This window comes from Amblyomma americanum, chromosome 2, assembly GCF_052857255.1.
Source record: "Amblyomma americanum isolate KBUSLIRL-KWMA chromosome 2, ASM5285725v1, whole genome shotgun sequence".
NCBI classification, from domain to species: Eukaryota; Metazoa; Arthropoda; class Arachnida; order Ixodida; family Ixodidae; genus Amblyomma; species Amblyomma americanum.
In genome coordinates this window covers 41,552,857-41,576,597 of record NC_135498.1, presented here as the reverse complement: position 1 = coordinate 41,576,597, position 23,741 = coordinate 41,552,857, and the positions used below count along the sequence as shown (strand labels likewise).

Here is a 23,741-nt window from a genome sequence, read left to right as displayed (position 1 = left end):
GCCAGAGGAACTGTGGTGACCGCATGTCGTGTTCCGTCTTACAAACCGCCCAGATTCCGTGCAAGGCGGGAGAGCTTGAGTTGCCGCTCATCAACCAAGACGAAAACGCGTCCCACACGTGATCGTCACAGCGCGCTTGTGCTGTGCCCTTAATCATATATATAGTAGTCTTCTTTCCGGCCTAGTGAGATTTTAGCAAATAAAATTTTCTGCAAAGTCTAGAAGCTTGCGGTACAGTTGTGTGCCGAGTAGTCGCGGACTCGCGGTGCGACAAAATTTCTGAGCACAGCGCGGACGCGACAAATGCCAATAAGCCGCACCATATAGCGTTCTTGGTGTGCTAAGAAATCTCGTAAATTTTCATCAAAACGCTACCGCCTACGCCTTCCGAACAAGCCAACGCTGTAAGCCAATCAACGTTACGCGGCGCCACATCAGCGGCGAGAGAAGCATGATTCCGCTTTCCATCAGCTTGCGTAACGCTGCACGCAATTGACAACAATCACTCAAGCCATTAATTTTAAACGACCAGAGAGGCGCTCGTTCAGGGTGACGTCGAACAAGCGGTAATGAGCGACTCCGAGTAATCCATTCGTTGCCTCCGCTTCTCATTTGTGCTTCAGGCGCTCTCGTATTCCAGTGTCCCCACTTCCATGTCTGTCGCCCCCGCCGTCACGCACTGTTTGACGGTTCCGCTTAACGAATGGCTTGCCGTCGAGAGCGATATGTATGCGTACAGGGTCAGGTTTATAAGCATCAAACGTGTTTGGCACCCTGCTGCAGGCTGACAGAAGCTGGCTGTCGCGCTCGTTCGCGGCGGCAAGGGCTGATATTTACGATCTCAAACTTCCTAGCAAACGCCCGGCCCCAGGACGCAGCCGTTTGGTCGGAAACTTCGGAGTCCTGCGGCCGCCGAAAGTGAAGTGGACAAGATACGTACGTGCGGAATTACACGACCACTGACCGCTCTCCAGACAAAGGCATCGACAAAAACGACTGCAGTAGCAGCAGCAGGCAACGACGGCCCCGGTCCAAAAATAGAGGGTACGAAAGTGGAACGACGCAGTAATACGCAGTACGTTGTCTTCGCGCTGTTGCGTGCAAAACTAGCACAGCCGCGGAGGAAGCGGCCACGGCAATGCTATGCAAAGAAGCGGATTCTCTGATCTCTGTATCCCTCCGCTCATTGAGGTTCTACCTTGAACCTGCGGCATTAGTATCTTTCTAGACTTGCATGTAATAACCAAGTGCTCATAAACACTTAGAAGCGCCACGGTAAAATACAGCTACAACTTTTAAGGCTCAGCGATTATGGAACTACTTTGTGTCGCGCATTGGATGGGTGCCTCATCGTACTGCTCGCAACTAACGTGGAGTCTGCGGTCGGACTTCTTGCGAGAGAGGAACACGCGTGATGGAAAAGGACCGACGGGCCTGATTAAGAAAAAAAAAGAACTGTCCGCGCATCTGCTGCTGTGTCTCGCTGTTCGGGCGCATAGGGGACAAACCGACGACGACAGTTTCTGCTGTTCTCTTCTATATTCGCTCATTTTTATCCTCGCCTTCGCCAGTGCGCGACAGCGCTCGGCCGAGGCGCGGGAAACAAGAATTTTATGTCTGCGGTCGAACGGCTGTTATTAGGAGCACTTCGGCACGCGGAGGCAACGCTGATGGGGTCCAGTTTGTCGTCGCGCTTGTGCGCACTTTAGTACACTTTAGTGCGGTTCGCTGTTTTTGTTCGTACTGAATGTGTTAACTCGGTGTCGTACGCGGAGAAGGAGGCAGCCGGTGGTCAGGCCTCTCGCCGCACGTGTTGCCGGGTGCTTGCAGCGTTGAAAGAAGAAGTGTTCGCATCGACATGTCTCCTATTTCAAGCGAACAAAAATGCTGTTTGACTGCTTGGCTGTGGTGCTGGTTGATGCTGCTCAGCGCATGTAAGTACTGGAATCTTCAATGGTTGCCCGTGGCGATCACCTAGTGGTTATATATAATGGCGGCAGGTTTTTGAAAGCAAGGTCCGCTGTTGGTCGATATTAAGCTTCAGAAAAGCACGTGACCAGCTGTAAGAGTTTCGTCCTCTACGACAGTAAACGCTTTCACCTCTTAAAACTAGGTGAAAAAAGGTCATAACCGATATCCATGCGAAATGTAAAAATGATTTTCAGAATTTTGAGAGTCGAATGTTCCTAGATGGTTATTCTTGGTTTTTCTTTCTCGACAAAAAAAAGTGTCAATATAGCATTGTATGCTCAAATTTGTACATATATTTCTTTCCTTCTCTTCCCGGCTTCTTCGATAAGGTCGTGGTCACAGCCACTGGCATTACGGAACAAAAGGTAAGTGTCGTGTCCCTTGTCTTTACTTCGTGCGCGCAGGCAGATTTTGGGTGTACAGGCGATGTTAGTGCCCCGTAGTCAACCGCAGGAATGAGACAAGGCGTAATGTCAACCGCGCAGTTGCTAAAGAAATTGTTTCCTTTTATGTTGTCGCATAGTGTTAGAAAACTAAAAAGGTTTTGTAAGAACTCCTGGAACTTTGCGGTTAGCCATCAACATTCCATTAGGGGACATGTTTTCTGTAGGAAGGTGGTGCACTCCTTTCTCAAGCGACTCTAAGGCATTTTGGGTGCACCTTCTAACATCACATGATGTTGAAATAGAGGAATTTTGTATTTGTTTGAATGGTCACATCGGGGATGTGGATAGACACGCAGATATATAGCGGGAAGCTGGGCTAGAACTTTGTGAGGAGCGCAATCCATAGTTACTGTAAATAGAGAAACTAAATGTTAGGTAGTGTGTGGATCCCCAGGAAAAAGAGAGGTAGGGGTCGAAAGGGCAGGCAATGGAAAAAACATAGGGAACAGCTTGCTCGAATGGAGGAAAAAAAATGGCCGACATGGAGAACGACAATGGCGGACATTCCAGCGGGACCTGCACGGGCGTGGCTGGAGGAGAAAGTAGGTCAAGAAGGCCTGAACAGTGCCAGCTATTCACTGAGAAGTCTGGAACCGATAAATAGGAAGGGAACAATGTAGTCAGAGTCAGCAGGGGGATGGGACAAAAGCGCCTGAGTGATAACAGCAAGCAGGCACCAGAAGTTATCCATATGTATCAGCAGCGCGAACTCAAAAAGGAAGAAGGAGAAGATAGTACAGAGCGCTGTCAGCACTATGTACTATCTTCTCCTTCTAGCCCGGCAGATGGTGTTACCAGAAGTTAGGAGAGAGGGAGAGAATAAGCAGATGCTTATCGCTGTTGACTAAAACATGAGAAGATGCGCTGGAATTTTAAATGCAGCAAGTAAAGGGAGATAGGCGACTACCGGTCCAGACTCGAAGATACAAGGCGCAGGAGTAGACAGGACGAACAAAAAAGGAACACGGCCAAGGACTTTCCCAAGGAGGACAATAAACGCAGTTCTGGGAATAAGGCCATTCACTTATCACTGGATGGCTCAAGTTCCCAATGTAACCAGAAGTTGGGTTATCAAGGTCCAGGAACCATATAAGCTGTCTGGATAAGAGAACAAGAGAAAGCAGGAAGGGATTCAAGATGTTGAGGGAAAATGTTTAGAGGGAGACGACGCTGTGAAATACATATGCATGCACATCAGTTATAACTGATTCATGTTGGAGCGACGGTAGGGCAATATCCACGAATAGAGAAGCAGCACAGGTCATGGAAAGGAGCTTAGAACTGATCAATCTTAACTGGGAAAAGGCGGAGGAAAGAAACAGGCTTTAGAGCTATATAGAAAGTGGAAAAAGAAAATCCGGAAGGAATCGTTTTATGATCATTCAGCAGGCAGCGCCCTACTCTTTGAAGATATAGGTGGGCGTTTTAGAACGCGAAGATACAAAAAAAAGAAATTTAGCCAGCATGACACATGTGCAGGGTGGACGTCTTATGCTAGAGTGTGGAAGTGTCCATCCGGATGTCGATACAGGCACAGTCACTTTCCCTGAAACCCTAGAGTTTAGTGATAACACAGCTGGTCATGTGAACGAATCTGCGATAGAATTTAGCAAAAAGCGATTGGAAGATTGTTTGTTGAAAAGCAGGGCGAAGACGTAAGGTTACAAGTTCAGGATTAAAATTCGTATTTAAAGAAAAATGGCGAATTTATAGATAATACTGTTAAGTCTGATGGATTGCTTGATTAAATATAAAGGGGAAAAATTGCCCAGCATGGTGGCGACCGCCACCACCCCGTTTGAATGGGGACGTTCCAAACTTCCATCCATACCCGGAGTACTTGGATACTTCCCTCAAACGTTGCCGTGTGTAGTTGTCAACATGCCCTATGCGCTGCCACTTATATTGTATTAACTGTTGCTCAATTCAACACGGCTTGTAAACGCTACGTTATGCGCCTAGTTTTGTTGTACTTGGATAGTTCCCTCAAACGTTGCCGTGTGTAGTTGTCAACATGCCCTATGCGCTGCCACTTATATTGTATTAACTGTTGCTCAATTCAACACGGCTTGTAAGCGCTATGTTATGCGCCTAGTTTGGTTGCACTTTAGGTTCACACTGGTACTAAGTGGCGTGTGTGTGCGGGCTAGGCCTAAGCACGCTTGCATGTCGTGGTTTGTTAGCATTCGGTTAAGCATACAGTCGTATGATAAGGCGCTAATTTATGCAGCGCCTTTGTACAACGTGTGAGTACTGTAGCTTTCACTTAGACACCTGTGTTGACACAATGGGTGCTCCAGCCCCGATGCTGACGATGGGAAATTTGTATTTAAACGCAGCGTATGCACTACAGGCGCCTGCATGTGGTGTGGGAAATACAGTGTAATCTTGTTAGTTCGATCAATTTGGAAGCGTGGGAAAGTTGGTGCGACATCTTCGGAATCGGGCGCTGACTTACAACCTTGTTAAAGTCAGTGCCCTCAGCTACGCTTCTGTCCCGACGACATCAGGTGCATTAAGGTGAGCCAGGTTGGCCGGGCTTTTCTTCATTCGGACACTGCTTAATTTGAAGAAAGTTTGGTCACCACCGATTTCGAAATATCAAAATTCGGACTGTGCGTCAACCCTCGGTATGAAAAGAAAAAAAAAAACTCACAGGACGGTTACGACTGTGTAACGCGACGTTCAGCGATAGCTGTTTAGGCGTTTAGTCACGTGACCGCTACATCAATGGTCACGTGATGCGCCCCTGCACTGGCTGTTCCAAACAGGGCCACCCGTAGGCTTATGCGACCCAGGTTGACCGGCGACGAGAAAGCCAGGGACGGGCGCCTAACAGCTACCGCTGTAAAAACCTGAGTTGTTAGAATGGCCGCGCATACTGAGATCCTGGCGCACGGCATGAAACCATACGGTAGCAATTATTCCGCAGCCTATACCACGAATGTGTGTCTGATAGCCGACACTATTGCCACAGTACATAACATGGCATCTATTTCGATTTCTTTATAATATCAATAAAAAAAGTGCTCGTTGTGTAGGAAGATTTGCGGGAAAGGGGACACCCAGAAAACTGCGTTGTATACATTGTATATGTATATATCGAAAAACATGGGCGCAGTGTATTGACTTGACAGTAGTGCTTGGTTCGCTATTGTTGCCGATGTTGGCGAGCTATTTCTTTTCGATTCAGCCTAGCTTGATGGATGAGTGGGAATATATGCGCCCCCTTTGTGTTTAAAAAAAAAGACGGAGAGAGGCATGGTACTGAGATGTGGGACAAAGCGTAGCACAAAGAGCAGACAAGGATTTTATGTTGGGACAAGGTTCTATTGTGTAGCTCTATAATTTCCATAGCTCTATAAGTGAAGCGATAAGGGGAGTAAAAAAAAGATGTGGTCCGGGATTTCCTTGAATTTCACGATGGCGCTGCCGGTTCTGGTCAGGAAAAAGAGAATACAGACCCGGGGGGAGAGAGGTAAATTGCTTTAAGCGCACTTCGTGTGACGCACGCTTGGAATACTGGCACGGCAGCTGCCGAAGTTTTCTTTATTATTATGTATTTTCTCCTGACGCACAACTGCCATTGGACAGCTCCGGCCTGCAGCAGCCGCTTTATTTGACTACTTATGTCAGTGGGATAGAAGTTTATATCATGGTGGGAACATAGAAGTGCGGCCATCGACGAAAGTTAGCGGCATGCGGATTTACATTTAAAGAAATAAGTATGTCGCTTCGCGGGTTAGTCAGCTGGCATTTTTCCAGAGTACTGAGCTCATTTGTCTATTTAAGTTTTTCAGTGCCTCCTTTTCTCGATCGCATAAAATGTTTTTTCCCCCGCAAATCCACACCGCGCAAACTTTTGTCCATGTCTGTACATCGGGCACTCTGTGTGCCAGCTGCGCATATGTAGTGACAGGTGCAGACGCGCATCTGTTAGCGCATGCGCAGCCGCTATCTGGCCTGGAATGCGTCTGCACCAGTAGGTCTGCGTTATACTAAAGCTCCCCAATCGATCGATCAATCGTTCGATCAATTAATCAATCAGTTAATCAATAAGTCAATCAGTCAGTCAATCAATCAATCAATCAATCTTTAACAGGTGATATATACACGCATGTCTTTAGGCGGGACATTAGAACTAGAGCGGGAGTTGTGGATGGAGCCCTTTGATGAGACTTCAGATATTTTGTCAGTCTGAGCGATACAAAACACTGAAGGAACACTAAAAGAAATACAAAAATACAGTTTTCGAAGTCCAGTAACACAAATTTCAGTGATTAACTAGAGGCGCCAAAGAAAGTACATGTTATTTATTAGTTAATAATACTAATAATAACAAGTTGTTGTGACAGTAGTAGTGGTAGTGCTATCAGCAGCAGCAGTATTGAACTGAGCAAATTATCGACTCACTGAAGCTTCTTTGCACGTACAGTTGTTCGTAAAGGAACTAGAAAAATTACAAGAGCAGTAGACCTGCTTAAGCATGACATTACATTCAATTTTTTTGCTTCAAATCGCAGTTTTTGGTAAAGTAAATAAGGTATTTCACCTTAACTGTCTCTGGTCGCGATAAATCGCTAATCACTTTGCCAATTATTACGTGTATTTTCGGTTACGAGTGTCGAGAGCACCGCAGACACAGTGGCATTTCACTTGATGACCTCGCTGACAAAGGAAGCGATGACGAATGCTCACAAACCTGTGACGCACCGCGAACGGGCTACCAGCGCCTGCTGCTACGAAGCATCTCAGTCTTTTGGCTAGAAGCAGTTCAATCTCTGACGTAAGTACAACTCACCAAACGTCACAGCGCCTCACAGGCGTCACGCTGTGTACCCGCGAAAGTTTCCAAGCCCTACTGAGCGTTTAACTTCACATGAATTTGAATGTTGGCAGAACGTATAGCGCCACCTATGACGGCCAAATGGAATGCGCAGGATTGGTGCAGAGTTGCAGGAAACCACCAACAGGTGTTGACGATATTTACGAGGGGCACCATCATAGGCTGACCTTCATTAACATGCATATTTATTGATTAGAAGCATGAAACGAAGACACAACACACAGTCGGTTCTGTGTTCTGTCTTCGTTTCGTTTCTGCCGTAAAAAGTTTAGCGTGTTTCACCACGATGAAGCTTTATGCAAGCACACACGAATGTGAGAAGGCTGCCGTGAAGGTCGAACGAGTCGATGAGGCCGAAGAAGAGCGCTCGAGTGCTACAGCACATCAGAGAAAGCAGCGAAGGATGCTGAGGGCGCTGCCCGCACGAAAGAAGCGAACAGCGGCTTAACGGGACGCCCAACACGCTGTCCAGCTGGAAGAGAAGCGCCTTACGAAGACGGCCCCTCAAGTCGCGAGAGCAGCCATGCAGACGAAGTGCACCGCCTAGGTTGGGCGAAGGCGGCGGCACGTCCAGCAGTCACGTGACCTGGCCAATAGTCGATCGCGATTACCACCATCATGAGGCGTCCTATAGAATGTTTGCTATGCCCTTCCTTCAGTGTATTTAATGCTTAACGACGCTTCACAATGGGATAGGCCTTCAATGTATTTTTTTTTATTTCGCTTCTATCGAAATGCGGCCGCGTGACCGAGATTCGATCCGCGGCCTTGGGCTGAGCAGCCGAACGCCAAACGTGCTGAGCTGCAACGCCGGGTAACTGTGACTACTTAACGAGGGCCTCGGTTCAGGCAGCAGTGATTCCGTATAGGTAGCGTAAGAGGGTTTTCGCACAGCTTCCGTCCGTACCGTTCGGTCAAGTTCCACGTGACAATAATAATGATAATAATAATTGGTTTTTAGGGAAAGGAAATGGCGCGGTATCTGTCTCATATATATCGTTGGACACCTGAACCGCGCCGTAAGGGAAGGGATAAAGGAGGGAGTGAAAGAAGAAATGAAGAAGGAGGTGCCGTAGTGGAGGGCTCCGGAATAATTTCGACCATCTGGGGTGACACTATAGCGGTATTAACAGGGCGTTCTGCCTCAGCCGCTGTGGACGAGGGCGACGCTTTTTGGGTGAACACTCTCAAGGTTAGGTTACACGCTACACGAATACATGCGCAAGTAGAATGTTGGGCAGTCGCCGCCATTGCTCATTATAGGTGGAGCACCCTGCGCGACTTACGGAGGTCGTGGTTTCGAATCCTCCTGGCGGAATGTGAATGTTTCTTCCTCATCTGAGTGATAAATTACCTTTCAGGGAAAAATGGTCACACAACAAATTGCCCATCGTTAAACACCACAAATGATCATATCCAACAATCCCGAACAAAAGCGTTTTTCAGCGGGAAACAGTTAATGAACGCAATTTTTTCATATAATGCAAGATTTCAGTATAAAAATCAATATATCCGCAGACCACCCACCCGACGGCAGCCTTGCTTTTTTTTATATTAACGCTTTTGTTATCGCCAAAAGCGTTCCCCATTGGTTTTCGGTATTGCAGTCTTAACACCTCGATGCGTTCGATAAAAATGCGTTTAAGAATGATTTTGTTACACATCAGAAGAATGGACCATTACCTTCAAGATTTCTATTATATATCTTACAATTTTTCAATATATTCAAAAAGTTTCGTGCGAGAATGTTGGACATCAAAATACGCATATTTCCCTATGCTTTCATAGGCTTCGGTGACTGTTGACTTCCTTCAAATTTACAACTATAGTGTGTTGGAATTGAGAAGTGGAGGACGTTGTTTCGTGCTGCTTCTCCGGCAGGCGTCCAGGAATGGCCCCAGCTGGACTTGAACGCGGAGAACCAGTGCGGTGGCGACTTCCAGTCACCCATCGACATCGAGACCCGTGCGACCATCTACAACGGGTTTCTGGGCCCGCTCCAGTACGTCAACTACACGGAACGACTGCGGCACGCCAACATCGTGAACAACGGCCACACGGGTATACCCGACTTGTCCGTGCCTAATCACCTGCGTTCTCTCCATGGAAGTGTAGCGAATGCTCGCTGTTGCGCACACTGCGACCCACATAAAGCCCTCTCTGCAATCTACAACAGAGATGAAATAATGCTCCACGGAGGGAAATTTGTCCAACAGTCAGGTAACACAAATCGCCAAGGGGAACTCTTACGTGAGCTTGTGTTTGTTTTAGTTGAATTGGTCGATAAATTCAAATAAGAAAAGAGAAAGGAAGAAATGCGGGAAGGAAGGAAGGAATGAAGGAATGAAGGAAGGAGGGAAGGAAGGAATGAAGGAAGGAATGAAGGAATGAAGGAAGGAAGGAAGGAAGGAGGGAAGGAAGGAAGGAAGGAAGGAAGGAGGGAGGGAAGGAAGGAGGGAGGGAGGAAGGAAGGAAGGAAGGAAGGAAGGAAGGAAGGAAGGAAGGAAGGAAGGAAGGAAGGAAGGAAGGAAGGAAGGAAGGAAGGAAGGAAGGAAGGAAGGAAGGAAAACGTTTATTGAGCTCTAGAGAGTAGGTGAGCAATTTAGCGGAGTCGGATGGCGTCTTCCGTCTAACAATGATCGCCTGCCCCTAGTCCAGGGCTCCGCTGGATGCCGCTGCCAGCTGTGCTCGCTGGATTAGCCAAAGTTGGACGTCGTGACGGTCGCTGGAGAGCATTCCTTCCCATTGCTCCGCACTCGGGTTTGGTAGTTTTGGTGCCACCTCTATTTTCTGGCAGGCCCACGTTATGTGATAGAGCGTGGGTGTTTCATGGCACCATGAGAAGGTTTGTTCGCGCGGACCGCAAGGCGCATTTGAGGCGCTGGAAGTGCCGAAGGTTACAAAAGAATTGCCGAACGTAAATGCATGACACAAACATGGTTTTCTTTATTTTTTGATGTGCACCTCTGTATGTGCAGCGACCATGATGGAGAATCTTAGAACAACGCTCACGTTTGTTCGTACTCGGTTTATTCGAACTTACGGCCTGCTCAAAATGAAGGTTTTATCTCAACAGGAAGTGCATAATAAAGCCTTCCATTAATTTGAACTCCGCATTTTTTTCGCGAAAAAAATTTCCCTCCACTTTGAGTCGGGCTTACCGCGAGTCTAATTATACGTTATTGTTGAAGATTCTTTGTCCGGGCTTTTTTTAGAAAAAAAAATTTTGCACACTCTAAGCCGGACAACGAATGGTTGCTAAGGGTTTCCCGCAAGGACTCTCAAGCAGAGGGATCCTCAGGCTATCGCGTTCAGATCTCGCTCTCTGACAGACGCAGCTTACTCGGTGCCAGACGCGAGAAACCCTGTTCACGTCCATCAAATCTTGCCACATCCGGTTCTTTTCCAACTCCATTGTATCCATTTATCGCTGCTGAACGCATGTCACTCTCTGGCGTAGAGGTAGTGCGGTCGCTTTATTTATTTAATTTTCGTGCATGTAATTTAATTTAAATCTCTGTATGTCCATTCGAACTTCTGGTGCGACATCAGGCCCCACAAACGGCCATGTAACCTCTGGCGTCAATGCCAAACATGATTCGCTACGAGGGTTGCTACGTCACAGTCCCTTTCGACCAATGGGGAACTATCGTCCCAAGGGCACCGGAGTTCGCGTCGAACGGGAAATCTAACGCTGTCGGGCTAAAAATGGTGCCCGGCCTTACCTTTGGGAGTGCGATTTTGTGCCTAAGGGCAGAAGATCAGTTGAGGCACGAAATAAATCAGATAACTGTTGGAATATGAACACAAGGCGCCCACGGTAGAACCTCAAATGAGAGAGTAGAGGGGGACATGCGCTGGGCATCATTGGAAGCAGGGAAAGATGATAGCAAAATATTATATAAAGAATGCCTCAGGAATATGGACGATAACAGGTGGCTAGCTACGGTACGTATTCAAATACTTGTAAAGAATGAGCGTCGACTCTCCGTGACGGCAAAGGACTCGGAAACTAACCAGTAAATATGCGAAAAAAAAAAGGACGGATAAATAAAGGGCACTAAACGACAGGCAAAAATGCAGGAGGTATAAGAACTGGATGAAATAAATAGAGAAAAAGCAAACTCTAGACCTCTATAGAAAATGGAAAGGGCAAAACAGGAGCCCCGCCGCGGTGGCTCAGTGGTTAGGGTGCTCGACTACTGATCCGGAGTTCCCGGGTTCGAACCCGACCGCGGCGGCTGCGTTTTTATGGGGGAAAAACGCTAAGGCGCCCGTGTGATGTGCGATGTCAGTGCACGTTAAAGATCCCCAGGTGGTCGAAATTATTCCGGAGCCCTCCACTACGGCACCTCTTTCTTCCTTTCTTCTTTCACTCCCTCCTTTATCCCTTCCCTTGCGGCGCGGTTCAGGTGTCGAACGATATATGAGACAGATACTGCGCCAATTCCTTTCCCCAAAAAACCAATTATTATTATTATTATTATTATTATTATTATTATTATTATTATTATTATTATTATTAAAACAGGATGGAATCGATCCATGTTAGCTCAAGAGGCAGCGCCCTATCCTTTGAAGCGAGGACAGGGTGTCGTAGAATGCGAAGCAACAAAAAGAAGTTTAACCCAGAAGATGACGCATGTGCAGTGTGTTAAATGCGTAGAAACAATTGAATATAGTTTGCTATAATGTGGCAGTATGCATCCAGATATCGACACAGGCACAGTCCATCTTCCCGAGGCCCTAAAGTTTAGAGATAAGAAATGTAATGAATCTGCGGTAGACGTTATCAAAAACCGATTGGACGACTAGCAGGGCAGTCATTTAAGGATACAAGTTCAGGATTAAAACTTAGTAAACCGTGAAATCAGTATAGTTTACATGACAGGAAAATTGAAGTATTTATAGATGTTAACTTTGAATTTGACAGACTGATTAGAGAAAAATTATGGAGGGCACTGAAGACTACTTACGTGCTTTGAAGGCGTAAACGTTAATTTTAATTTATATTTTTTCTTTCCTTTCTAATGGCACACCTCCTCACTGGCATACAGTCGTAAGGCAACGCGTACACTAGGTCCACCTTTATTCGCCAACAAGCAAAGCAGTTATGTGGCCTGTGGGTTGCAGAAATTATTTTCTTTGCTGATGACGTCATGGGGGTTTCCGGCAACGTTGTTGGATTTCGTTGCTAATGGGCCTATAAGGATTGGGCCTTAATATAGGGAAGGAGAAATACCGAGCATGGTGGCATATCCAAACCACTCCGTTTCAAAGCGTATGCTTCTAACATCCATCCATCTTAAGCCATGGTGACTCTACAGAGCCTAGGCCCTAGTCAGACTTGGCATGCAGCGTTTCCATGTCAGGACTATGTTTGCTTTGTGACTGACAATGCGTAACTTTTCCTTTGGATAAACAGTCATGGTGAGCCCGGACAGGGGCAGCCGCGCGGCCGTCACCGCACGTGGCCTGCCCGGTGTGTACAAGTTTCTCCAGTTCCACTTTCACTGGGGAGCCAGTTCCGCGGAAGGCACCGAGCATCTCGTCAATGGACGACCGTTCGCCATGGAGGTAGGTCGCGCAGAAAACTGGAATTTGGGCAGTTTGTCTGAATCCCCGGAATGTGAATGATAACTTGAGTCTAATAGAAGTTGCTACATGTGAACCTGCTCGTGGTTGCTTGTGACGGTAACCTACTCGCAGGAATTCTCGTTCGCGGGCTAATAGCCTGTCACAGCGAACGTATGCAAATGAAAATATCTACGCTGTTCAATACCGACCTGCACATTTTTGTCACTTGAAGCCGATGTTCGCCCTTACAAAAATGATCTATAGACACTTTATAGAATTCTTATAGACTCTATTGCCTTCCTATAGATACTTATTTTCGTCTATTCGTAGTCTATAGACTGTCTTATGCAAAAGTCGACCAGTAAGGCCATAAATCTACAGATTATTGTCTGTAGGGTTTGTACTTCCTATAGACTGTTCTGTATAGATTGTCTGTAGAGATTCTATAGACTTTATAGAGAGAAGTCTATGAACAGTCTATAAACTGTCCAAGGAAATTTCTGTAAGGGCGAACACTGTAGTCGGAGTGGATTTCTCACGACCAGGAGTAATTTTAACAGCGGCATAGAATCCAGACGACGTCGCCAGCTACTTTGAACAGATATTGCAAGCACGAATCGAGCCACGGGCATTTGCACTCAGACTTTGGTTACGTTGCAACAAGTGCTGCTTCCCCTTTTTGTTTCAGATGCACCTGGTACATATTAACACCAGGTACGGCACTCCAGAAGAGGCGTACAAGCACCCTGACGGACTTGTGGTCGTCGGCGTCTTCTTCGAGGTATTGTTACTTTTCATGGTCGTCAGGAGTGAAATCTGCCCTCTAGTATGTCTTATTCTTTCTGACCCTTTATATCTGATCCTCTCTTTATATAACGTGAAACGACTTTCACGTTATATAACGTGACTTTATATAACGTGAAACGACGTGACACGACTTTCAAACGTTTATACTCACTCTTGCCACGGCTAGCAGGGTTTTTACTTTAGACGACAGTAAGAAGCTCGAGACTGATGAGTAAGCTCGCGTTTAATTTAGATCTTTTGCGATATAGTATAAAGAAAGGTAGTAAGCAGAAAAGTTCGGCTTAGAAACAGCCTTACCGCTTCCTCGGACATGACTTTGCTTTATCCTTTTAATGCGACAGCGCTACTTCACGATGTCGAACCGGCTCACCGATTAGTGTGAAACTTGATCTTGAGGGTGTGCTTGCCCAAACCATAAATAGATAAATTAAACAAATACTGCCACGACTGAGGTTCTAGCCCGAGGCGGCGCGAACAGATCAGCTTCGCTGGCCACTGCACGAGAGCAGTATGCTATCGCCGCACCCGATCATGCCGCGTGTTGTTGTTGCCTCAAAAACGATGGCACATACCCACGGTGGGGGGATGGCCAGGGTTTGGTGCAGATCAAAACAGGAGAAAAATTCATCCAGGTTTATCTCAAGCGGCTCATAAATATAGAGGAATCTGAGAGAAAAAGAAAATCACGAATTTTGAGAGATCCTGAGGAAACCGGAATGAAAATTGAGGAAACGAAGCGGTGTGGGTTGAATAACCAAATATTAAAGAACTAATCATAAAGAAAATAGTTTTGAGAGGAAAGTAAAGGACATCGAGAAGTTAACACAAGAATCTCCCGGTTTTGATAACATGCCCGTGAAGAAGCTGACACGCCTGCCTAATGGCATGCCCTTTGACGGTTGCAGCGAAAGAGAGGAGGGCGGGAAGAGTAAACGGCAGTCCTAATTGAGAGAGAGGATTTTGCAAAAACTTAATTCCCTGCCGTGCAAACCGCCGGCAGTAGAGGATGAAATGATCCATCGTTTCAACGTCGCCGCATGACGCACATAGGTTCGACGGCGTGAACCAAGAACGGCATAAATATAAATTAAAACGAGGAATCTTGCATATGTCCCATGGGAATTTTAAATGTTCGAAATCCTCTGTACCAAGGATGGGCTCATGGCTCAGGTAATGGTGTATTTGGTAACGTTCATAACGGGACGTGGTCAGCAGGGGGAGGTTCGTAACGACGTGGACAACAGGCCCATTGATTTCGCTAAGAAATCGGCCATCGAATTTGGAGTAATGCCACAGTGCCACTGAAAACGCACCTCTTAGACATGACGTGGCACGCACAAAGTACAATAGGGATTGGTACAAGAAACTAGATGCCGAAATTTCTAGCGCTGCCATGACTGAAAGACAGTCCGAGAGAATGGTAACTTGAGAAATATTGCGGGGAACTTTTTGAAGGGCCAAACCAATAGCGATAAATTCAGCAGAAAAAAATTGGTGTATAATCGGGGACCCGGATAGAATAACTCCAATGTAGTGTGTGGGAATAAATGCACCTACTGCTGTCTTTGCGCATTGTTGAGAGGCCGCGGGTTAAACGGCAACACACTGTCGCGCTGTGCATTGCACATCGTCTTCTTCATCTACTAACACTATTATCAAACTAATATTCGAACTTTGTGCTATCTTTATGCACTAATAGTATTATCAAACCAATATTCGAGCTTTGAGCTATGTGGTGTAGTGGCAGAGAGATGTGCGCCGAATGCGTTGGCGTGGACAGCGTTGCGGCAGAAACACGTGTCTAGAGCAATACGCGTTGGCGTTGACAGCGTTGCTGCCGAAAAGCGGCACTGGAGCATAGGCCGCCGGCGTACATTGGGTAAATTGGCATTGACCGTGAAAGAACTGAGGACGCGCATAACTGGCTTGCTGGGTCAGTGGACACCTCAGTCGCGCTTTCACGGGCGTGGCGGTGGTGTCCGCCTGCAAAAAGCCTCTGCTTTCGCACAATACTTAGTGTTAAGCAGGGCTAAACAGCCAGTCAATTTTTTTCTTGTGGTATGGTCTTGGTGTCACGTTAGGCGCGGAAATGTGGCGCGAACATATTTCTGACATAGAGTGTGGTTCTCACTCCCTTTTAACCGTGCCCGACCAACCTGCATGAAACAAGTTCTAATATGTCTTAAACCGTACATACCGTACGTGTTCTCAAAGGTTCCTCGGCACTCTCATAATCGAGAACGACTGCCGTAGCGCAAAATCGCAGTCAAATATTTTAGGCTGCCCCATGTCGGTCATCTGACGCAGGCCGGCAGGCGTGAGAACCGGGCGCTGAACAGCCTCGTCAAGGCGCTGCGTCACATGCACGAACAGCACACCCTGAAGGTGAGGCTGTCCAAGCCTCTAGCGCTGGAAGACCTGCTGCCGCGGGACGCACACCAGGCCTACATCTACCGGGGCTCCCTGACGACGCCGCCCTGCTCCGAGGCGGTCATCTGGGCTCTGCTCAGGAACCCTGCAAAGATCAGCGAGGCACAGGCAAGTGCATATATAGGTCCTTCTTCGTTATGGACCCAATCCGTAATGACAGATTAGAAGTTTCACTTGTTTGAGAGACGGGACTTTTTTGCAGTCATTCCTTTCCTGTGCATCGTTAGTAGCCGCCACATTCTACAGGGAAGAGGTACAAGCAGGCAATGTCGGTCTCCAAATTTGGTCGCTAATCATTGACGCGGAGGCAAAGCCATGAATCGATAAAAGGAGCTGTGACACAGCTATGGCCCCGGGCCCGCATTCACCCTCCCCAGGAAGCCAGTTTCTCTAATAAACAAATGTGTCCTCCTGCAGCAGTGACACGCTGAAACGCTGCACACGCTGACGTGCTGATTAGTCTCTCTGGACTACCGTCACTCATGACGTCATTCCATGCAGACCAATAAGCGTGCTGTGGCGCGTTGTTGCCATGGCAGCCGCGCCGTCCTCGGTGCGGATGGCGCCGACGGCGCAAAACAGAGGAAAGCACTGGGAACAGCTAACGGTGTAAAACGTCGTTTGTTACGCAGCTGGAGGCCTTTCGTGAGCTCGAAGTGGAGGGTGGGGATGAAGACCATCAGGCGCACCACCTGGTGGACAACTTCCGGCCCACCATGCCGCTGCACGGACGAAAGGTCTTCAGGAACTTCGATTATAGAGAGCGTGAAAACGACGACTACGCTGCGAAAACTCAAATGCCGGTTTAGTGTGAGAAATAAATATAGCAAATATAGCAAAGGTCGACAGCTGCCTCCTGTCTGTATTTTTTTGAAGTGCATGGTGTCATAATTATTGTTTAGCACATATGATATTGGTTTATGGGGGTTTAACGTCCCAAAGCGACTCAGGCTATGAGAGACGCCGTAGTGAAGGGCTCCGGGAATTTCGACCACCTGGGGTTCTTTAACGTGCACTGACGTCGAACAGCACACGGGCCTCTAGAATTTCGCCTCCATGGAAATTCGACCACCGTGGCCGGGATCGAACCCGCGTCTTTCGGGTCGGCAGCCGAGCGCCATAACCACTCAGCCACCGCGGTGGCTTTAGCACATATGAAGGATGTGCAATAAAAAGTGAAAAAGAAAACTTCAAAAGTTGGCGCCCTCACCATAGGCGAAAAATGACAATAGCATCTCCATACTTTCCCCTCTCCCAACTGTATCACACGATGCTGCATGACACTCCAATCTCAGCTGTAAGCAAAAGAATATGACTCCTCGCCGTTCTTACTAACCAATGGGTGATAACGTGATTTCCCAACGGTGACATCAGTGATCTCTAGCTGCTACCACCATAATGTAGCAATACTACTACTATATCGCCCACCGTAAGCAAATAAAAAACAAACAGAAAACGCCTCGACATGTCCGAGAGTCCAGGCTTGCGATGGTGGGTGCACGGCGCTCGTTTCCACGAATGCTCGGGCATAACAGCGTTCAGCCATGTCGCAACCCGTTTACCAAAATAGGCAACCCGTTCAAGCTTCTGCTGTCGGCATCTAACAACTGCTGTACTTGGATTTCATAGGCAGAAGTAAAGGAAGTAGGATAAAGTTATGTCGAGGATGCGCCCCAGTTCTGACTGTTACGTCACTGAGAGGACGAGGCTTAAGAGATCGACTGGAATTCGTTTCATATCGATTTAATGACATTTTTGGGGGGCGGTTTTAATTGAATGAAAGGTCTAGTAACTACCTCAATTCTCAGCGTACACCTATACTGCGCCGTTTTAGAAATTCAATTTTATTTACTCTCTTTACAAGTAAAAAGGTAACCAAGGCAAACGGCTGCGCTAGTAGCAGTAAGCAAAAACTTCGTCGTAGCGCAGTCCTGGTAAGAAAATTGTTCGTTATTGGGGGAAATAAATGGCGTTATATTATAAGGTTAGCCGACGGCGTAGAGCTCCACTATAAGCTTCCTTTTCCCAAAGCGAGCTTACGACGCTTGGTTGCTTGCAAGCTGTACAGTAAACGTCGTAAGTGTCCCGTTTTTCATGCTTATGCTAATTCCAGAGTCCAGTTCTAGACTGACTCCTTTATTGCACCACTCTGGGTACGAAACAGCAAGGGACGAAACAGGGACCGCCCTCGCATGCCCAACAACCAAGTACGAAAAGATGCAGATTCAAGCACCCTGGCGTCACACACATTTGGTGCGTTGTTTGATTTTCTTGTTCTTAACAGCTATATATATATATATATATATATATATATATATATATATATATATATATATATATATATATATATATATATATATATATATATATATATATATTGGACGGCTGTCCAATCTGCTGCTCTCGTGGGTAGCTCAGTGGGTAGCCGTAGCTCAGTTGGTAAGAGCACCGGACGCGATATTCGGAGGTCGTGGGTTCGGATCCCACCGGCGGCATGGTTGTTTTTTCTGCTGCTTTATAAGTAATTTTCTTTAAGCGATTTATTAATCTAAGTATTATTATCCCACTAATAAGCATAACACATTAAAAAAAAATAACGTTCCCCTATGCACCTTGGTTTCGGTGACTGTTGGCTCCCTTCATAAATTTGTCAAACGGGCCCCTCATTTCCTTTAACTTGTCTCCTAATATATATATATATATATATATATATATATATATATATATATATATATATATATATATATATATATATATATATATATATATATATATATATATTGGACGGCTGTCCAATCTGCTGCTCTCGTGGGTAGCTCAGTGGGTAGCCGTAGCTCAGTTGGTAAGAGCACCGGACGCGATATTTGGAGGTCGTGGGTTCGGATCCCACCGGCGGCATGGTTGTTTTTTCTGCTGCTTTATAAGTAATTTTCTTTAAGCGATTTATTAATCTAAGTATTATTATCCCACTAGTAAGCATAACACATTAAAAAAATAACGTTCCCCTATGCACCTTGGTTTCGGTGACTGTTGGCTCCCTTCATAAATTTGTCAAACGGGCCCCTCATTTCCTTTAACTTGTCTGCTAATATATCTATATATATATATATATATATATATATATATATATATATATATATATATATATATATATATATATATATATGTATTCTGTAGGGGTTCCAATGCGCCAGTTTACAAGTGTAAGTACAGTATTACGACAAACGCGACTGTTCGTTTTAAAGGTTTATTGTGCCAACAGTTTCGGGAATGGTATTCCCTTCGTCAGGGCAGGCTTACAAGCCTGTAAGCCTGCCCTGACGAAGGGAATACCATTCCCGAAACTGTTGGCACAATAAACCTTTAAAACGAACAGTCGCGTTTGTCGTAATACTGTACTTATATATATATATATATATATATATATATATATATATATATATATATATATATATATATATATATATATATATATATATATATATATATATATATATATATATATATATATATATATATATATATATATATATATATATATATATATATATATATATTATATAAACTGAATTTCCGCGCCGTAAAAATGAGTTCATAGTTTGCACCCTGTTTTTTTGCAGCTTGCTGTTTCTGTACCCAGAGTAGCGCAATAACGAAGTCAAGCATGAAAAACTAACTAGGCCTATTAGCAGCTTTACCAGTTCTAGGGCAGGCAACCAAACTTGCGTTTCTTTCGAAAGCGTCCGCATCGGTGACACGTGATTGGTATACACGCCGGAAGCGGTTGTGAAGTCTCGAAAGGGACGCAAGTATTAATACGGGCCCATTATATGTGAGGATCTCAGTTTGCTCCCTGCTTTCAGCGGGTGAAAATTGATAGAAATGATAGAAAGACGTGAAAAAGGCCAGAAGGAAACACTTTAGGCCCCACCCCAGCTCTTGTGTGCAAAGTGTTGTGCGCGTGTGTTTTTATTTTATCATTTTCTGTACATGCGCACGTCCTGGACAACTTTATTTTCACTTTTTGTAAATAGTGTATATATGTCCTCTCCCTATGTCCTTTCTTGCTGTCCCCTCACCTCTTTCATTTAGGTTTTAGGTTTGTGCGATAGTGTCTTGGTTGTTGCCGTTGCGGTCATTGACGCCAGATTTTCTCGATAGCTATACTCATCATGAACCATCTCAAGTTTCACTTCGGAACAAAACCATGCAGACCGACGGGCGCCAGCGTCGACCGGAAGCAGAGTGCTCACATCTGCAAATAATAAAATTCTTGGTATTGGATGGTATACGGAGTTTGACGTCCCGAAGTGACATGGGCTTTGGCGAATGCCGTAGCGGAGGGCTCCGGAATAGTTTCGACCACCTAGTGTTCTTTAACGTGCACTGACATCGCACAGTTCACGTGCGCCTTGCGTATGCAGCCTCTGTGGCCGAGACTGAACCCGGGTCTTCCGGCTCAGTAGTCAAGCGCGATAACCACTCAGCGAATGCGGAGGGGCAATAAAATGCTTGTCCGTGCATAGAGATTCCCTCATGAGCAGGGAAATAGTAGAGGTGGTTGTAGTGTAGAATTAAAAATATCGATGTACGTTGTTTATATATTTTTTTTTAAATAGGAAAATTTATGCGGACGTTCGAGGTTTCTCTGCTACTTTTGTGCGTAGTTTGTAAAAAAGCACAAAGTTGGCCATCTCTGAGGCTGTGTGTATTCAGTGGCAACACATTCCTCAGTGTTTGCGGCCCAACGACTGACGTGGCGCATTCACACTACGCGACTTAGGACAATGCCTTTATCTTTTACGCCGACAGGCACTTTCTGCGGCTTCGGTAGGGCGTTGAGCCCTGTTTCTAACCAGAGCTCTGCGGCAGCGTTTCGTTGGAGGCGAAACGCATGATATGTCCAGGTGGTCGAAATTACTCCGGAGCCGTCTATGGCACCTCGTTCTCACTTCCTTCTTTCACGCCATCCCTCATTTCTTCCCTAGCGGCGCGGTTGAGGTATCCACCTAGAAGTGGGACAGTTACTGCGGCATTTCCTTTCTTCGAGAACCACTGTTTTTTGTTCCTTTCCTCAAAGCCACTAATTAAAGGATAAAATTTCTGCGCACATCGATTCAGGCAGCAATCTCACCTATTGCCGTGAGGTTCATCCCACACGGTATATCCCACTTAACCTTAAGAGATAGCGACAACGAACGGGTAGATGATCTTTGGTTTGTGGTTTATGGGGTTTAAAGTCCCAAAGCGATTCAAGATATGAGGGGCACCGTAGTGGAAAGCTTCGAACAATTTACACCACCTGGGGATCTTTAACGCCCACTGACATCGCACAGCCGTGCCCCGCCGCGGTGGCTCAGTGGTTAGGGCGCTCGACTACTGATCCGGAGTTCCCGGGTTCGAACCAGACCGCGGCGGCTGCGTTTTTATGGAGGAAAAACGCTAAGGCGCCCGTGTGCTGTGCGATGTCAGTGCACGTTAAAGATCCCCAGGTGGTCGAAATTATTCCGGAGCCCTCCACTACGGCACCTCCTCCTTCCTTTCTTTCACTCCCTCCTTTATCCCTTCCCTTACGGCGCGGTTCAGGTATCCAACGATATATGAGACAGATACTGCGCCATTTCCTTTCCCCCAAAACCAATTATTATTATTATCATCATCGCACAGCAAACGGGCGCCTTTAGCATTTAATAATAATTGGTTTTTGGGGAAAGGAAATGGCGCAGTATCTGTCACGTATATCGTTGCACACCTGAACCGCGCAGTAAGGGAAGGGATAAAGGAGGGAGTGAAAGAAGAAAGAGGTGCCATAGTGGAGGGCTCCGGAATAATTTCGACCACCTGGGGATCTTTAACGTGCGCTGACATCGCACAGCACACGGGCGCCTTAGCATTTTGCCTCCATAAAAACGCAGCCGCCGCGGTCGGGTTCGAACCCGGGAACTCCGGATCAGTAGCCGAGCGCCCAACCACTGAGCCACCGCGTCGGGTCCTTTAGCATTTCACCTACATCGAAAAGCGACCGCTTGACGAGATAGAACCCACGCTCTTCGGGTCAGCAGCCGAGCATCATTGCCACTAAGCCACCGCGCCGGCTTGGAACTGGTTGATGCAGAGAAAATAAAATTTTAGTAAGACTACGTGTAAACCTTTTGCGGAGTGGCTCTTTCATTACTCCGAAATTCACATTAGTCAACGTCTAAGTGATTGTTTTAACCTTTAAGATACTCGAGGGGCTCAGATTAGTTTCAAAACGTTAAAGAGCCCATGACAGCCTATTTTCATGCGTACACTGCTGAGAAAGCCTGTGCGGCTTGCCTCTCCGCTCGTCCTATATATGCACAGGCACCGAATGAAAGCAAATCTTTGCTGGTGCACGTACGTGGTTTATGTCATTGTGACACTAAGTTTTAAAATTTAAAAAATTTTAAGCTTATAGAATGTCATAAGAACTAGCCCCCAACACAGTCTGCTGGTTCCCACTAAGCTCGCTCTTTACGCTGCTACGATACGCGGCGTTTGGTCGTGCTGGCGTCGTCGACGGTGTAATGTGATTTAACGGCGCGTCAGCGATGGTGTCTCCATACCGACCAGCCCATCGACCGTCAATCGGCGTCGCGTCTGCCTTGTGTGACCGGGCCTTAACTATACCAGAGAAAACTTGTTACTGTTATCGATTTTTCGGCACCTAATCCGGCTAATCCGATAAGACGGCAAGCACCCGTCAGGAAGCTGTTCAACGGTTGAACATTTGTTGTTCACATTCTAAGACCAATACAGTAGGCAGTTTGTGTGAGTGGGCATTTTGGCAGCATTTAAGCAGATTCAAACAAACATTGCAGATATACAAGGTTCCCGCTGAGGGAGGTCTGCTACTTCGATCGCCCACGAAAGTACAGGGAACAATAGACCTCCTTGCGCGAATTGCAGCAGCGATAGCAAACGACGCTGCTCAAAATTTTACATAGATGCGAGTACCGGGATCGCCCGGACACACGTGTCGTCATCTTGGACTAGAGGGAAACGAGGCTGCAGGCGCCTCAGCCCGCGCACTCAAACACCGGGAATCGCCTCAACACTCGCCGCCTGAAGTATGAGAACCTAATCCGGCTATCACAAAGAAATTATTCAATAATATCAAGCACAGCATAGCCGCTTTCATCCCCCTGCGAAAGGGCTAACCAAAACCGAGGACCGTTGCCTCCTTCGCTTATATACCAACACGGTATACTGTGCCCGGCAATGCTGCCATATTTTAATCCGGCATTTAACGGGTAGTGCCCGCATTGCTGGTGCGCGTTCTCGGACGTGTACCACATGGTGCGGACATGCCCCTCTAACCCTGCTTACCCCCCTTTCCCCTCACCTACCCGAGAGAGCTGGGAGGCTGCCCTGCTCGGCTGCTCTACGTTACAGATCTAGCCAAAGAGCCCTCGTCGCTATATGGTTCGAGTGGCCGCGGAAGCCACAGGGGTCCCGGACTAGGGACCTCTCCAAGAATTTGTAAGGGGTTGGCCCTTAAGGCCAGTCCCCACTCTCTCCTGTAAATAGCCTCGAATATATGTTTTCCACCACCAACAGTCTATACCCTTGTGACGTCACAAAAGCATTCAATATGGAGGACGCTGCCGGTGAAGAGGAGTTTCCTGGTCTCAATTTCAAGC

At 46.6% G+C, this 23,741-nt stretch overlaps 1 protein-coding gene across 1 annotated transcript; it reads left to right on the top strand.

The window, feature by feature from the left end:
• The first annotated feature begins 1,446 nt into the window (after positions 1-1,446).
• LOC144118509 (carbonic anhydrase 7-like) lies at positions 1,447-16,912 on the top strand. Its single transcript, XM_077651432.1, has 7 exons — positions 1,447-1,934; positions 2,301-2,336; positions 9,145-9,324; positions 12,689-12,840; positions 13,529-13,621; positions 15,955-16,185; positions 16,710-16,912. The coding sequence occupies exons 1-7, from the start codon at positions 1,859-1,861 to the stop codon at positions 16,884-16,886; spliced, it is 945 nt and encodes a 314-aa protein (XP_077507558.1). The 5' UTR covers positions 1,447-1,858; the 3' UTR covers positions 16,887-16,912.
• The last annotated feature ends 6,829 nt before the right edge of the window (positions 16,913-23,741 follow it).